Source organism: Neodiprion pinetum, chromosome 4, assembly GCF_021155775.2.
Source record: "Neodiprion pinetum isolate iyNeoPine1 chromosome 4, iyNeoPine1.2, whole genome shotgun sequence".
Classification (NCBI taxonomy): Eukaryota; Metazoa; Arthropoda; class Insecta; order Hymenoptera; family Diprionidae; genus Neodiprion; species Neodiprion pinetum.
Genome location: NC_060235.2, coordinates 4,972,870 through 4,987,985, shown reverse-complemented (window position 1 = coordinate 4,987,985; position 15,116 = coordinate 4,972,870). Strand labels below are relative to the sequence as shown.

The window sequence follows — 15,116 nt, the reverse complement described above, 5'->3', positions numbered from 1 at the left end:
ACAGCGTTGAAGAAAAAAATTCGAATAAATTGAGGATAATAATCTTTCGATATTTACATAACTTATCCGTCAAAATCTCACATCTATAGAAAATTCTGTGCCGATTGAATAGTTTCGATGAAGTATGCAATTATCATTCAGCAATTGAATTGTATATTCATTAGAAACAAAGTCACCGTTTCATTACACGTACAATAATTCATTGAATATTCAACAAGCACGTAGTTTTTTCGAAGAGCTCACTCCATTTTGAAATATATATATGTTTTATGATTTATTAATCTAAATTACACAAAAAAAAATATATACATATATACACGTGCATATAATAAAGAAAACTCTGAAACGGCAATAAGGGCAATCATATAAATTAACGAACGAAACTGAACAAACACGTACGAGGCTAAATCATACTCGGATCGCTAGCGATAAGTTTACATTATATATTTATATATATATATCTTACTTTTACACATGATATATGCATTTTATACAAATAATCACGATTTTACCATATACACGATAGGAAATAATAGTTCAAACGATTTTATCAGCTGGTTATACATTCTGTTTTCATTTTTCTTGTTCTTTTATTAAACATCGAGACGGAGATATGGTGAATGTAATGTACAAAATTATTTATTATTTTAATTTGTTTATTGGTATTGTAACAGAAGAAGGGCATTCCGTCACAATACTTCGCGTTTTTGTACATTCCACGAAGCACACGTGAATGATTGAATTTTAGTGTTCATCAGACTGTTGTGATCGAAACGACGGTGCGTTGGCAATTTTCTAAATTGCTGTGTGAAATGATTGGAATAGACAGCTTATGTGTATAAACGATAATGAACCCAATTCGATCCTTTCACCCTAGAAATTATTGCTGTGTATCGCGCCGTATGCGGCGTGCCACGCGATAATTTTGAATTTTGTGAAAATATTCTCAGCGATTGTGAGTGTTTGGGTTTTTAGTTTTTCGACGATTATTTTCCTCCAATGAAGGATCTTTCATAAGACATTCTATCGAATTCCCCGATAGCGAACGAATGCAAAAGAACATAATTTTGATTCTAAGTTTAGAGGAAAACACCTGGAAAGTAGTTATTTATTAGTCGGAATTATGAAGGTTTCGACGTGGAAGCGTGACGACAATATTTGCAACGGCGCACGGCGTTTACATAAACGACGAAATGATCGACGAATTCCGCATAAACCTTGAAAGGCGACAAATATATTACCCTGAAAATTACATATTTTCCAATAAACGACGCGGCGATGCACGAATTAATAATGAAACTTCGAAGGTGGTAAATGTGTGTCGAAGCGTGAAAACAGTATCTTGAAAAGATAACGAGCAAAAGGTGGAAGCACGCAATGTATAATTCTCAAACTTTGGATGATGCGAAACTGAAACGGAACAACTTTGTCTGAACAGTCGATTTTTGCATGTGCTGAATTTCCTGTAATTCAATTAATTACGTAAGTATAGAACATCTTTCGACCGCCGATTGTACCTATTATCAATTATTTGAGGGTGTAAGAAATTGTAACACGAATCTTGCGTCACGTAGAGGAAAATTCCAGGGACAGGATAAATGTTTTTGTTTTAGAAGCGGGTGTGAACTAAACCCGCTTCTCGACATTGACTTTGGTCCTGATTATAAAAACAGTGATATAATTTTTTTCAAAAATCAGAGATCCGTAGGTAGGTTCAAATGTTTTCATTTCTATTAAGAATGTTTCAAATTTTTTGTCATGACAAATTTACAGAAATTTGAGGCTCACCTGCGGTACGAAAACTTCCTCTTTTCTGCCACTGGTCGCCAGTATATAATTCTCATTCCTGAACCCGGCAGTACCAATTGTATTTGAACTAATCTCGAATGTATTCATAAGTGAATAAACTTTTTTTGGTGCGGCCCAAGGCATGATTTTCGTAAAGCTGAATAAAAAATGTTGAGATCAAATCATAGGACAATACATGATTTCGATTATTGAAATACATCTCTGCACACGAGAGTTGAGGACGATATCATTTTCAATCAAAGAATCGTTTGTTTCAGCGGCCACTGCATCTGCTATCGAGTGAACCGATTTTCGTGCTAACGAATCGTCTCATTCAAATACAATACGAATGATACATTTATTGCTGTTTTCGTTCAAGCTGTGTATTCTCAACCAAAAGTGAATCTCGTCAACAACATTGAATACTTTATGATACGATAAAAATCGGCAGAAATTAACCACAGTAAAGACGATAAGATAATTAAATCTAAATAATACCAATACTCAAAGGTTATCAATAAATTGTTTCAACAAAACATTGTTGAACAAATCTTTAGGGCATTTCTTTTTTAGGCGACAGTACGAATAGTTTCGTAAATACAGCATGCACAAATTTTCGAAGACGTGAATTTCAAAATAATGAGAGAATTCTAATAAAATTTATGTGTGTTCAAAAAATTCAACGAATTCATTTCATTTCACAAATTTCTTAAGCAACGTTTGGTTTAAAAAATTTATCGAATACTTTCTGGCAGTATTGTTATTCAAATCTAATTTTCTTACCGCGTTGATAAAGCTAATTCTATTTCAGAGTTGCATTAAATTTCCGGTTGTCAGCATGAAGGTTGTTGCGGTACTGTTACTTATCGCCGGTAAGTTCTCGTCCCTAAATAATTATACTGTACATCAGTTCGTCAAATACATACCTGCAGACATGACATATTCTTACGGATAGATGAAATCTTCAAGAAAAAACTAACAATTTGTTTCTCATTGCTTGTTTCAGCTACGGGATCTGCTATCGAGTGGGCCGATCTCCGTGGTATAATTACATTGAAGTTAGAAATTTTCGCGATAAAATGCTAAATGAATAAGTTGGCGTGTTTCCGACGTATATTGGTGAACTGAATCCAATGACGTTGCCTGTTTTTTTCATGACTTCAGAATTTTTAGATATTTTCTTTCAAAAATGGCCTTTTCATTTGAAATCACACTTTTCGACTCGTATTATCTTTCAAACCGATTCATCAAGTACGTTGAAGAAAACTTATAATCTGTATTGTGGCAGATAAAATGACGTGACATTTTTTGGACAGATTTCACGACGCTTTTGTACAGCCGTAAAAACATATTTTTAACCCGTGAATTTTACATTCTTCACATTCGTCAAGATATGGATATTCTTCCTGTCTTGAACGTTTTATCCAAAATAATTTTAATGTGTCAAGAGCATTTCCATCCGACTCGAATCACAGCTCGAGTGGTATATTTTGACAAAAGAAACCAAAATTTCAAACCCTGGCATCATTGAGCGGCTTGGCAGATAATACGGGTCAAAAAGTGCAATTGCAATTGCCATGTTTGGATCAAAATATCTCGAAATCCTGACGCGATAGAAAAAACGGGCAACAACATCGAATTCAGCGCACCAAAATGAGACGAAGATATAAAGACTCGTTAATTTAACATTTTCTAGCAAAAATTTTTTATCCCAGTTTTACAAATCACCTACAATCAGCATGCGAATGACACTTATTATTTCTTGTCTACTTCTTGATGTTGCGTGCAATCAACTTTTCAATACTTACACAACTAAATTTCAGTGAAATGGAGCCGCTCGGGGAAGGACCCTTCACACGCAAATAGCTTCTTCCAGATGCCTCGTACAAAATCTGATGCTATTAACGAGAGTTGGGTCGAAGTAACAGGTCTGACTTCCTTGAATTTGACTGTGTATTGCTTCGAAGAAGGCGACGGTCGCGTATGTCTTGAATACGATTTCTACGGAAACATTGCTGCTATACAGGTGATTATTGTTCAGGTTTATCGTGTCATGTCACCGAAATCGCAGAGATATTGGATATTTGAATGACTGTAACGTGGGCACCATTTAATTTTTAGGGTGCCGTGCTCTGCAGCGACGTTGAAAATATTCAAAGTATTTACAACATGTCGAGTTTAAACCAGTATCAGATCAAAACGATATTTGACGAAGAATATTGGACCAGTACAATCCATTTCGTATCCCCTGGTTGGTAGCTAAATTATCTTTTACCATAAAATTACGGTATTCTTGTAGAATTATTGCCAGTGAAAAATTTCTCCCTTCGAAAAGATTCGTAAACTACAGTTTCTCCATCTTCCGGATAATAATGCGGAAAGAAATTTAGCGGAAACACTTTGAAAATATACCAACATGTTTTCTACTTCCTGAAACCAAAAGTGTTGGCAATTTTTTATCGTGTTCTGCTATTTTCAAATTCCAGGAAGTGATTGGATTCGATTTGAAAAAAGATTTCTGAACCAGCTGATCGAGGCGATAATTTCTTCAGCTTATTATTTTGTACGTTGCCAATGCAACCTCAAAAGTCAATTATCGCTACTTTTTCAAAGACTATCGCAGCTGGTGGTCGCAGCGAGATGAACGGTCTTACCGGGACTGAAGGAATCTGGATCGGGACAACCGATGGATTTATAGAAATTCCCAGAAATGTATCGGAATGGGATTCTGCATGGACGAAAGAAGCCTGTCTTTCTGAGATGGGTAATCTTGGATTGATCCCGCCATATTGTTACCTTGTTCATTGTGTCTATTGAGAGTCTTCGTGCAACAACAGTAATTGATTACGATTTTCGGGCGTGTTCCAGGTACTCACTATTACTACGGTATGAACAGATCCATGGAATGTACGGACTTCCAGCCTTGGTTTTTAATGGAACAAGGTGGCGAGTTGAGCGGTTTTGGATTACAGGGATTCGGTGAAACGACTTACAAGAGTCGAGAATGGTACGAATATTTTGCAGCGCGTTTCATCAGAGACACAATACCGACAACTCCGCAGTGCGTCATCGATTGGTCTACCGATTACGGTTGCATCTGCATGCATGTATTTTTGACTTCAGAGCCATGGACATACGTTTGCTAACAGCAACGGTGAACGACGTGCGGTGATTCTCCGTGAATAAAATACCTCAAGCTTTATGAAATGAGATTTTTTGTTTAAACTCAATTATACCTTCTACCAGAAACCAAAACTACACACAAATTCTGCATCGAACAAGTTATTTATTTTATCAGCACTTGCCTGACAGCGTTGAAGGATGAAATTCGAAAACGTCTCTGACAAATACACAAACAGCCTTGAGTCGAATGTAAGAAAGAAAAAATGAATCAAAGAAATACAATACTCTTCGCGTTGTACGCAGCATTAAACGCATGCCTACATCACTTTCTACTCGAATAGAATTCGAAGGTATCCGTGAATCCGCCTGACACGAGTAAGCGCGACTATGGAAAATTTGGTGCCAAATGAACAGTTTCGATGAAATCGGCAATTATTATCTAGCAATTGACGTGTGCATTCACCAGACATAAGGTCACCGTTTCTTCACATTTAACTTGCACTCGAAAAACTATTTTATTGATTCCTAGAAATGAAAATAATTCATCACTTACGTTTGCATATTTTACGTGATAAGATTAATCTGTAACGATTAGAATATACAGTTCCAAAATGGAACAGAGAACAGGAAACAAAGGAAATTAACACAGAAAATTAATGAAACTAATTCGAATGAGAATTAGAAGTGGTAAAATAGATGTAGGCAAGATATACGCTCCGTAATATTCTAGAGATGAATCGATATACTTCGCATTTTTGCACGTTCCACGAAGCACACGGGAATAATCGAATTTTAGTGTTAATCAGTGTGTTGTGGTCGAAACGACGTCGCGTTGACAATTTTCTGAGTTGCTCTCCGAAATTATTGGTAGAGACAATTTATCTGGTGAACGATAATGAACCCAACTCTATCCGTTTACCCCAGAAATTATTGCTGTGCGCCACGCGATAATTTTGATTTTTGTTAAAATATCCATACAAACTGTGCTTTTTGAAATAAAAGAAATTCTCAGCGATTGTGAGTGTTTGGGTTTTTAGTTCTTCCACGATTATTTTCCTCCAATGAAGGATCTTTCATAAGACATTCTATCGAATTCCCCAATAGCGAACGAATGCATATGAACATAATGTTGATTCTAAGTTTAGAGGAAAATACCTGGAAAGTAGTTATTTATTAGTCGGAATTATGAATGTTCCGACTTGGAAGCGTGACCACAATATTTGCAACGGCGCACGGCGTTTACATAAACGACGAAATGATCGACGAATTCCGCATAAACCTTGAAAGGCGACAAATATATTACCCTGGAAATTATATATTTTCCAATAAACGACGCGGCGATGCACGAATTATTAATAAAACTTCGAAGGTGATAAATGTGTTTCGAAGCGTGAAAACAGTATCTTGAAAAGATAACGAGCAAAAGGTGGAAGCACGCAATATATAATTCTCAGACTTATGACGATGCGAGACTGAAATGGAACAACTTTGTCTGAACAGTCGATTTTTGCATGTGCCGAATTTTCTGTAATTCAATTGGTTACGTAAGTATAGAACATCTTTCGACCGCCGATTGTACCTATTATCAATTATTGGAGGGTGTAAGAAATTGTAACACGAATCTTGCGTCACGTAGAGGAAAATTCCAGGGACAGGATAAATGTTTTTAATTTAGAAGCGAATGTGAACAAAACCCGCTTCTCGACATTGGCTTTGGTCCTGATTATGAAAACAGTGATATAATTTTTTTCAAAAATCAGAGATCCGTAGGTAGGTTCAAATGTTTTCATTTCTATTAAGAATGTTTCAAATTTTTTGTCATGACAAATTTACAGAAATTTGAGGCTCACCTGCGGTACGAAAACTTCCTCTTTTCTGCTACTAGCCGCCGGTAAATAATTCTCATTCCTGAACCATGCAGTACCAATTGTATTTGAACTAATCTCGAATGTATTCATAAGTGAATAAACTTTTTTTGGTGCGGCCCAAGGCATGATTTTCGTAAAGCTGAATAAAAAATGTTGAGATCAAATCATAGGACAATACATGATTTCGATTATTGAAATACATCTCTGCACACGAGAGTTGAGGACGATATCATTTTCAATCAAAGAATCGTTTGTTTCAGCGGCCACTGCATCTGCTATCGAGTGAACCGATTTTCGTGCTAACGAATCGTCTCATTCAAATACAATACGAATGATACATTTATTGCTGTTTTCGTTCAAGCTGTGTATTCTCAACCAAAAGTGAATCTCGTCAACAACATTGAATACTTTATGATACGATAAAAATCGGCAGAAATTAACCACAGTAAAGACGATAAGATAATTAAATCTAAATAATACCAATACTCAAAGGTTATCAATAAATTGTTTCAACAAAACATTGTTGAACAAATCGTTAGGGCATTTCTTTTTGAGGCGACAGAACGAATAGTTTCGTAAATACAGCCTGCACAAATTTTCGAAGACGTAAATTTCAAGATAATGAGAGAATTCTAATAACATTTATGTGTGTTCAAAAAATTCAACGAATTCATTTCATTTCACAAATTTCTTAAGCAATGTTTGGTTTAAACAATTTATCGAATACTTTCTGGCAGTGTTGTTATTCAAATCTAATTTTGTTATCGCGTTGATAAAGCTAGTTCTTTTTCAGAGTTGCATTAATTTTCCGTTTGTCAGCATGAAGGTTGTTGCGGTACTGTTACTTATCGCCGGTAAGTTCTCAGCCTTAAAGTTTATTATTAATAGCACATTATCGAGTATGAAATACGGATAAGTGAGCAAGCCTTTTTCATCGCAATTTATGATATTTCACAAAAGAATTCCAAATTACAATTACTCAAATATATCTCTATGCATGCGGGTAGACAACGTATTTATCGTTGAAGAAACTAATTTGTTCCTCATCAATAATTGTTTCAGCCACGGCATCAGCTATCGAGTGGACCGATCTTCGTGGTAATTAATCATCTACAATCAGGATGGGAATGACATAGTTTTTGTTTTTTCTGCCTATTTCTTCTTAAGATTTAACCGACTCTTCGTTATTACAAAATTTCAGTGAAATGGAAATTTTGGTTGCTCGACCCATTCCACTGGTCGAGTTATTATCAGATGCCACGCACAAAAGCTGATGCCATTTCCAATGACTGGGTTGAAGTGTCTGGTCTCAGTTCCTTGGATGTGACTGGGTATTGCCTGGATGGTGACGGTCGCGTTTGTCTTTATTATGATTCCTACGGGAACATTGCCGCTATTCATGTAATCATTAATTGCGTGCTATCATATTTAAAATTAGCCGAATGGCTGAATGCTGTACAGAAATTACGTAGGACCATACGGTTGATGCAATCGGAGAAATGTAGATGTGTACTATTTATTTTTTTAGGCCGGTATGCTCGTCAGCGATGTTGCAGATATGCAAAGTATATACAACATATCGGTGTTCAACCAATATGAGATAAAAACGATATTCGAAGAAGAGTACTGGACTAGTACTCTTTTGTTCATATCCCCTGGTTAGTGGTTATATTTTTATTTAGTGCAAGTATAGACATATACATACAATTGAACTATAAATTTTTTTCCGTTACGAATTTATCGTACCAGTCAGATTCTACTTGTTGTAAGAGAATGTTGGTTTATAAAATGGGGACGAAATACCTTGATGAAATCAATCAACTTTTTTTTTATCAATTGACGGTTTAATTATTTGCAATATTTCATAGTTTTCGTTTCATTCGTAAAAATTTGTCGCAGCAGTGAAATTCGATGCGAAAAATTTACCGAGACTGGATGATCAATGCGGCAAATAGTTTCTTTGATTGGTCATTTTCGATGCATTCAATAAAGCCCATTCGTATCTAATTGTCATTATCTTTTCAGACGATATTGCAGCTGGTGGTCGCGACGAAACGAATAATCTCACCGGCACTGAAGGAATATGGTTCGTAACCACGGACGGATATATAACAATTCCCAGGAATGTATCAGATTGGGATTCTGCATGGACGAAAGAAAACTGCATTCCTGAAATGGGTAATGCATAATTGGTCCACGAATATTTTTAAATATTAATGAGTGTCAAATACCGATAACAATTTATGTATAACTATTGGTACCTAGTGATGAATGATCCAACAAGTACAAGGTTATATTAATCATACTCAAATGGAATTCAAAGACACCAATGAATCTGTGCGACATGGACGGATATTGTTCCAATCTGACACGAGTATTCGCGACTGTAAACATCAATTGATACGTTATTTTATACGTATTTCAGGCACTCACTATTACTACGCGATGAATACATCAACCGAGTGTACAGCCTTCCAGCCTTGGTTCTTGTTGGAACAAGATGGCGAGCTGAGCGGTGTCGGACTACAGGCATTCGGATCAACGACTTACAAAAGCCGAAACTGGTATGAGGAGGTTCCAGCCGCCGCTATCAGGCCCACAATCCCGACGACCTCAGATTGTGTCGTAGAATGGGCTGCCGAATACGGTCTAATTTCAATGCACATTTACTTCACTTCCAAACCATGGGAATACTGGTGCTAATTGCAGAAATCCAGATGCAAAAATGTTTATGGCTGAATAAAATTCTATGATTATTGTGAAACAATTACATTTCATCTTTTAATTTATATCTTTCGTTAAACTTGCAAAAATTCGACTTCCTCCATGTGTCGACACTTTTTCAGACGGTATTTGGGTATGATAAATGGTACACGACGCTGATCAAAAAATACCATATTTTATATCTATCGAAGTACGTATAACCTGCAACTTATACATTAATTGTCATCATAATGGCAACATGCACTTACTTCATTCCGTATATTTATTTATTCACCGTATTTTTTTAATCCATTACTTCGTTCACCGTATAATTGGAGTTACAGAAGCTGACAAATTGAAAACGACGCGCTAACGTTTCCATTATTTTACTTTTCTCTTATTAATTTCGACTATACTCTCAGTCATTTACATAATTTCAAACTATTACTGTACCTATTCTACATCAGCACCGATTTTTAGGTTGTTCATTATCCGTGGTTGCTATACCGCTATAATGATTTCAACTGACCATTTTGCGAAGTTCGTTTAATTATTTTTAGTTACCCAATTTTGTGTACCAATTTCCTGAAAATCATACTTGTTTCGCTTCTGTTGAGGTATTCACAAGGTTTGATTTGTGAGATGGGTATAAGTGCTGATTGGACGCCTCGGTGGTTATTCAACTACTTTGAAAGCTAACATTGAGAAAACGTATACGTTTCGAGAATTATGTGCCAATCGAATATCATGGATGAAACCTGCAGTTTATTATCCAACAGTTGAATTACGGTAATCGTAGTGTGAGGAATATGAGATAATGAATGCGGCTCGATTCTACAGAAATCACTTCTGCATTGCAAATTTTTTACAGAATATGTTCTACCGACTCGTTTGTACACAAATCTTTTTTACGGAATATTGTTTTCATACAGGAAGGAATTCGAGATTCACATCAGAAATAATTCTGCATGAATTATTTCACAGGAGAATTGTAGTACAGAATAATTTACTACGGAAAAAAAATTGCTCCGTTGTCTTGAAACAGAAAATAATACGATCAATAGAAACTATACCTACGTAGATTGCAGATATATTTCACGAATACTTACGCACTCTGGAATATTTATCCCAGAACGTTGAGCGCCAGCTCGGAACCGCTGCGCTTGCTCTCAGGATCAAAAAGTATCAAGTCACCGTGCAAAAGACGCGGTCAGATTTAAAAACTTGATAGTTCGTAAAAAAAAAAAAAATTAACTGAAAAGCTACATGATCAGCAGATGAAGGGTGCTTTATCTTTTTATGTACGGTTTATAGAATCGACACGCAAAATGCACGTCCGATGCCCATAATTAATCTATATGTAATCAGACGTGACCGATAAATCAATACTGTTTTGATTGTTCAATACTTAGCATAAGCCCAAATTTAGCTGGATTCGAATTGCAGATGGAGATGTACATATTAGTAGACGATAGACAATGAATCGCTGTAAGTTTTGAGTAATTTGGAGCTTACAAATTTTGTCAATTATTTCATTATACTGCGGTAATATCAATTGTAAAGCACCTCAAAAATTGGTTCCAGAAACTTATTTCGCGTCAGAAGGCGCTATTACTTCAGGGAAATAAAAACGCGATCGTGAACTATCGCAGGCTCCTCTCCGACTAATACTCATTGTATCGATAATTCTTTTTGTTGCGGGTGGTGCTAGTCGTCGATTATTCTGATTATGGCAAATAAAATAAGAAGAAAAAGACTTTTTGTGTTGTAGTTGAAATAGAGACAAATGATTGGAAATATCAGATTTTCCATGGCAGGTGAAAAGGTAAACCAAAGGAAGATTCTGTTCCTATTCAGAGCTAATCTAATTTCCGCAAAAAGTAACGGTTTACGGATATTCGTCAGAAATTTGCACTCATGTGCGGCGACTCGTCACTCTAAGGGTGAACTGATCTCTCACGCTTCAGTTTTCATCTTGATCGCTTCGATTGCTGGTGGCGCCCTCTGCACGCGAAACACATTCATTGCGCATTTTCCACATTTTGATAGTGTACGTACGCAAGTTTATTCTTCCGGCATATCCATCGAGGTAACCCCACGCTTTGAATGCGAGTACTTGAGTGACACGGGCTTCTTTGCGTTCTGTCTTTCAGATCCGCCTGTTGCACCTTGCGTTCACTCCTTGCCTCCGAGCTTTTTTACTTGAACCAAGCAAGTATTCATTCACCTCCCTCAGGGGCGCGACCCCTGCCGTCTCGGAAGTGAATTCTTTCCATTTCCCAGGTTACTTCGATCGATAATTAACTCGTTTTCAGGACCGTTCTCGTACCGTGGTGTCAACAACAGTCGCAGTTGGGAAATGTCCTCATAACATCAGAACCTGGTTGTCGGCGCCATTTTATCGCCAGATAACCTAAATTTTTTATGCTTAATGGAGGCAAATTGTAATTCTTGGGATTTCAAATTACTCATGTCACATAAATTAATGAGACATAATCAATAATATACCTATTTTACCATTAACACGTGAAAAAACATGGTCAACAGTTAGCTGTTAACCTGGTTGCACTAGTTAGATTTTCTTCCACCAGATGGCGGATTGCAAAGTGACTCGACCGAACGGTTGTGGCAATGTTAGATCGAAGGTGATAAGATTTAAAAAATGAATAATCTTGTCCCACGGGTCGAATCACAATACAGTTGACAACACTTATAAATATTATTATCTATTATTTCCTAAGCCAAGCTCGTATTTAAAAAATGTAGAGCAGCGTATTGTATACAATTTTCACATTTAAACATTATATATCTCAACGTTGGCCTTAACATAAAACCCTCATTTCACGATGTCACGTACAGAGGCCGAAAGAAATATACACCTGCAAGAAATTTCAAATTCAAACTGCAATAAAGATAATTCTGTTGAACAAATACAGCAAACGTGCAAACAGGAAACACGAACAGATTACAAACATACAAGTCCTTATTTTCAGAATAGGGGATAACGTTTTTAACCAATCGTCTCCCACTGGAATATCTAAATATCCTAATCACTATGCAGAATCAGCAGCTATTCCCACGATTAATCATTTGAGCAGCTTCAGTCAACCACCATACAACCTCCTGCCACCGATTTTGAGCAGGAAGTTCGGAAAAGATTAAGATTAAAACTTCGGTATGTATAAGCACTCGTAAAGAATAATTTACTCCACATTCAAAATCATTGAAGCAGTTTGCCAGAATGAAGACTTTCGCTCTTCTGTTACTGATCACCGGTAATTTCTCATCCCTAAATAATACTGTATTTCAATTCGGCTCATACATCACTGCAGATGTAACGTTTTCGTGCGAATGAATATAAATTTGAAGAACAAACTAATTTCTTTCTCATTGGTTGTTTCAGCTGTAGCATCTGCTATCGAATGGGCCGATCTTCGTGGTATAATTATCAATCATCTACAGTCAGAATGCAAATGACAATTACTCTTTTCTAGTCTACTTTTTGATCTTGAATGTACCCAATTCTTCGATATCATAACTAAATTTCAGTGACATCGACATACTTAGGGTCGGACCCTTTACACAAAAAGAGCTACTTCCAGATGCCTCGTACAAAATCTGATGCTATTAACGAGAGTTGGGTCGAAGTAACAGGTTTGACTTCCCTAAATTTGACTGTGTATTGCTTCGAAGAAGGCGACGGTCGCGTATGTCTTGAATACGATTTCTACGGGAACATTGCTGCTATACAGGTGATTAGTGTTTACGTTTATCGCGACGTATCATCGAAGTCGTACAGATATTTGGTACTTGATAAAATTGCACATATACAGGAAAGGCACCATTTGATTTTTTAGGCTGCCGTACTCTGCAGTGACGTCGAAAATGTAAAAAGTATTTACAACCGGTCGAATTTAAACCAGTACCAGATCAAAACGATATTTGATGAACAGTATTGGACCAGTACAGTCTATTTCATATCCCCGGGTTAGTGGCTAAATTATCTTTCACCGTACAAGTACGATATTGTTGTAGAATTGTTGCGAAATATCTCAGCAATTTTTTGGTCGTTCTTCGATATTTTTAAATATTCGGTAGCGATTGGATTTGACTTAAAAAAAATATTCCGGTCGAGCTGATCGAGGTAATAGTTTGTCTAATCTATCGTTCCATATGTTGCCAATTAAACTTCGGTATCTAATTATGATCCTCTGCTCAGAGACTATCGCAGCTGGTGGTCGCAGCGAGATGAACGGTCTTACCGGGACTGAAGGAATCTGGATCGGGACAACCGATGGATTTATAGAAATTCCCAGAAATGTATCGGAATGGGATTCTGCATGGACGAAGGAAGCCTGTTATTCTGCAGAGGGTAATCTTCAATTGATCTCAACATTGTGACCGTGTTCGTTGTGTTTGTTGAGAGTTTTTATGCGACAGTGGTTTTTAATTACAATTTTCCATGTACCTCTGCAGGCATCCACTATGAGTACGCTATGAACAGTTTCGGTACGGAACAGTACGGACTTCCAGCCTTGGTTTTTAATGGAACAAGGTGGCGAGTTGAGCGGTTTTGGATTACAGGGATTCGGTGAAACGACTTACAAGAGTCGAGAATGGTACGAATATTTTGCAGCGCGTTTCATCAGAGACACAATACCGACAACTCCGCAGTGCGTCATCGATTGGTCTACCGATTACGGTTGCATCTGCATGCATGTATTTTTGACTTCAGAGCCATGGACATACGTTTGCTAACAGCAACGGTGAACGACGTGCGGTGATTTTCCGTGAATAAAATACCTCAAGCTTTATGAAATGAGATTTTTTGTTTAAACTCAATTATACCTTCTACCAGAAACCAAAACTACACACAAATTCTGCATCGAACAAGTTATTTATTTTATCAGCACTTGCCTGACAGCGTTGAAGGATGAAATTCGAAAACGTCTCTGACAAATACACAAACAGCCTTGAGTCGAATGTAAGAAAGAAAAAATGAATCAAAGAAATACAATACTCTTCGCGTTGTACGCAGCATTAAACGCATGCCTACATCACTTTCTACTCGAATAGAATTCGAAGGTATCCGTGAATCCGCCTGACACGAGTAAGCGCGACTATGGAAAATTTGGTGCCAAATGAACAGTTTCGATGAAATCGGCAATTATTATCTAGCAATTGACTTGTGCATTCACCAGACATAAGGTCACCGTTTCTTCACATTTAACTTGCACTCGAAAAACTATTTTATTGATTCCTAGAAATGAAAATAATTCATCACTTACGTTTGCATATTTTACGTGATAAGATTAATCTGTAACGATTAGAATATACAGTTCCAAAATGGAACAGAGAACAGGAAACAAAGGAAATTAACACAGAAAATTAATGAAACTAATTCGAATGAGAATTAGAAGTGGTAAAATAGATGTAGGCAAGATATACGCTCCGTAATATTCTAGAGATGAATCGATATACTTCGCATTCTTGCACGTTCCACGAAGCACACGGGAATAATCGAATTTTAGTGTTAATCAGTGTGTTGTGGTCGAAACGACGTCGCGTTGACAATTTTCTGAGTTGCTCTCCGAAATTATTGGTAGAGACAATTTATCTGGTGAACGATAATGA

General features: G+C 36.8%; 2 protein-coding genes and 1 long non-coding RNA gene across 10 annotated transcripts; 2 read left to right on the top strand and 1 right to left on the bottom strand.

The window, feature by feature from the left end:
* Nucleotides 1-1,385: 1,385 nt before the first annotated feature.
* LOC124216613 (uncharacterized) lies at nucleotides 1,386-9,549 on the top strand. 8 transcript variants are annotated; one of them, XM_046621291.2, is made up of 9 exons: nucleotides 6,381-6,455; nucleotides 6,747-6,802; nucleotides 7,040-7,224; nucleotides 7,573-7,633; nucleotides 7,842-7,877; nucleotides 7,981-8,180; nucleotides 8,308-8,437; nucleotides 8,805-8,957; nucleotides 9,205-9,549. In XM_046621291.2, the coding sequence occupies exons 4-9, from the start codon at nucleotides 7,600-7,602 to the stop codon at nucleotides 9,480-9,482; spliced, it is 831 nt and encodes a 276-aa protein (XP_046477247.1). In that variant the 5' UTR covers nucleotides 6,381-6,455; nucleotides 6,747-6,802; nucleotides 7,040-7,224; nucleotides 7,573-7,599; the 3' UTR covers nucleotides 9,483-9,549. The 8 variants fall into 8 exon arrangements, with proteins under 8 accessions (XP_068991808.1, XP_068991809.1, XP_046477249.1 ...); XM_069135707.1 differs by lacking the exons at nucleotides 6,381-6,455; nucleotides 6,747-6,802; nucleotides 7,040-7,224 and adding exons at nucleotides 1,386-1,482; nucleotides 2,067-2,251; XM_069135708.1 differs by lacking the exons at nucleotides 6,381-6,455; nucleotides 6,747-6,802; nucleotides 7,040-7,224; nucleotides 7,573-7,633 and adding exons at nucleotides 1,386-1,482; nucleotides 2,067-2,251; nucleotides 2,600-2,660.
* LOC138190917 (uncharacterized) lies at nucleotides 9,264-11,389 on the bottom strand. Its single transcript, XR_011177018.1, has 2 exons — nucleotides 9,936-11,389; nucleotides 9,264-9,829 (listed from the first exon to the last, which is right to left on the bottom strand). It is a non-coding gene; the product is annotated as an uncharacterized lncRNA (long non-coding RNA).
* A 1,161-nt stretch (nucleotides 11,390-12,550) lies between these two features.
* LOC124217218 (uncharacterized) lies at nucleotides 12,551-13,621 on the top strand. The gene is made up of 5 exons (XM_069135710.1): nucleotides 12,551-12,757; nucleotides 12,886-12,921; nucleotides 13,032-13,234; nucleotides 13,340-13,469; nucleotides 13,581-13,621. Exons 1-5 carry the CDS (start codon nucleotides 12,724-12,726, stop codon nucleotides 13,619-13,621), a joined length of 444 nt encoding a protein of 147 aa, XP_068991811.1. The 5' UTR covers nucleotides 12,551-12,723.
* Nucleotides 13,622-15,116: the final 1,495 nt, after the last annotated feature.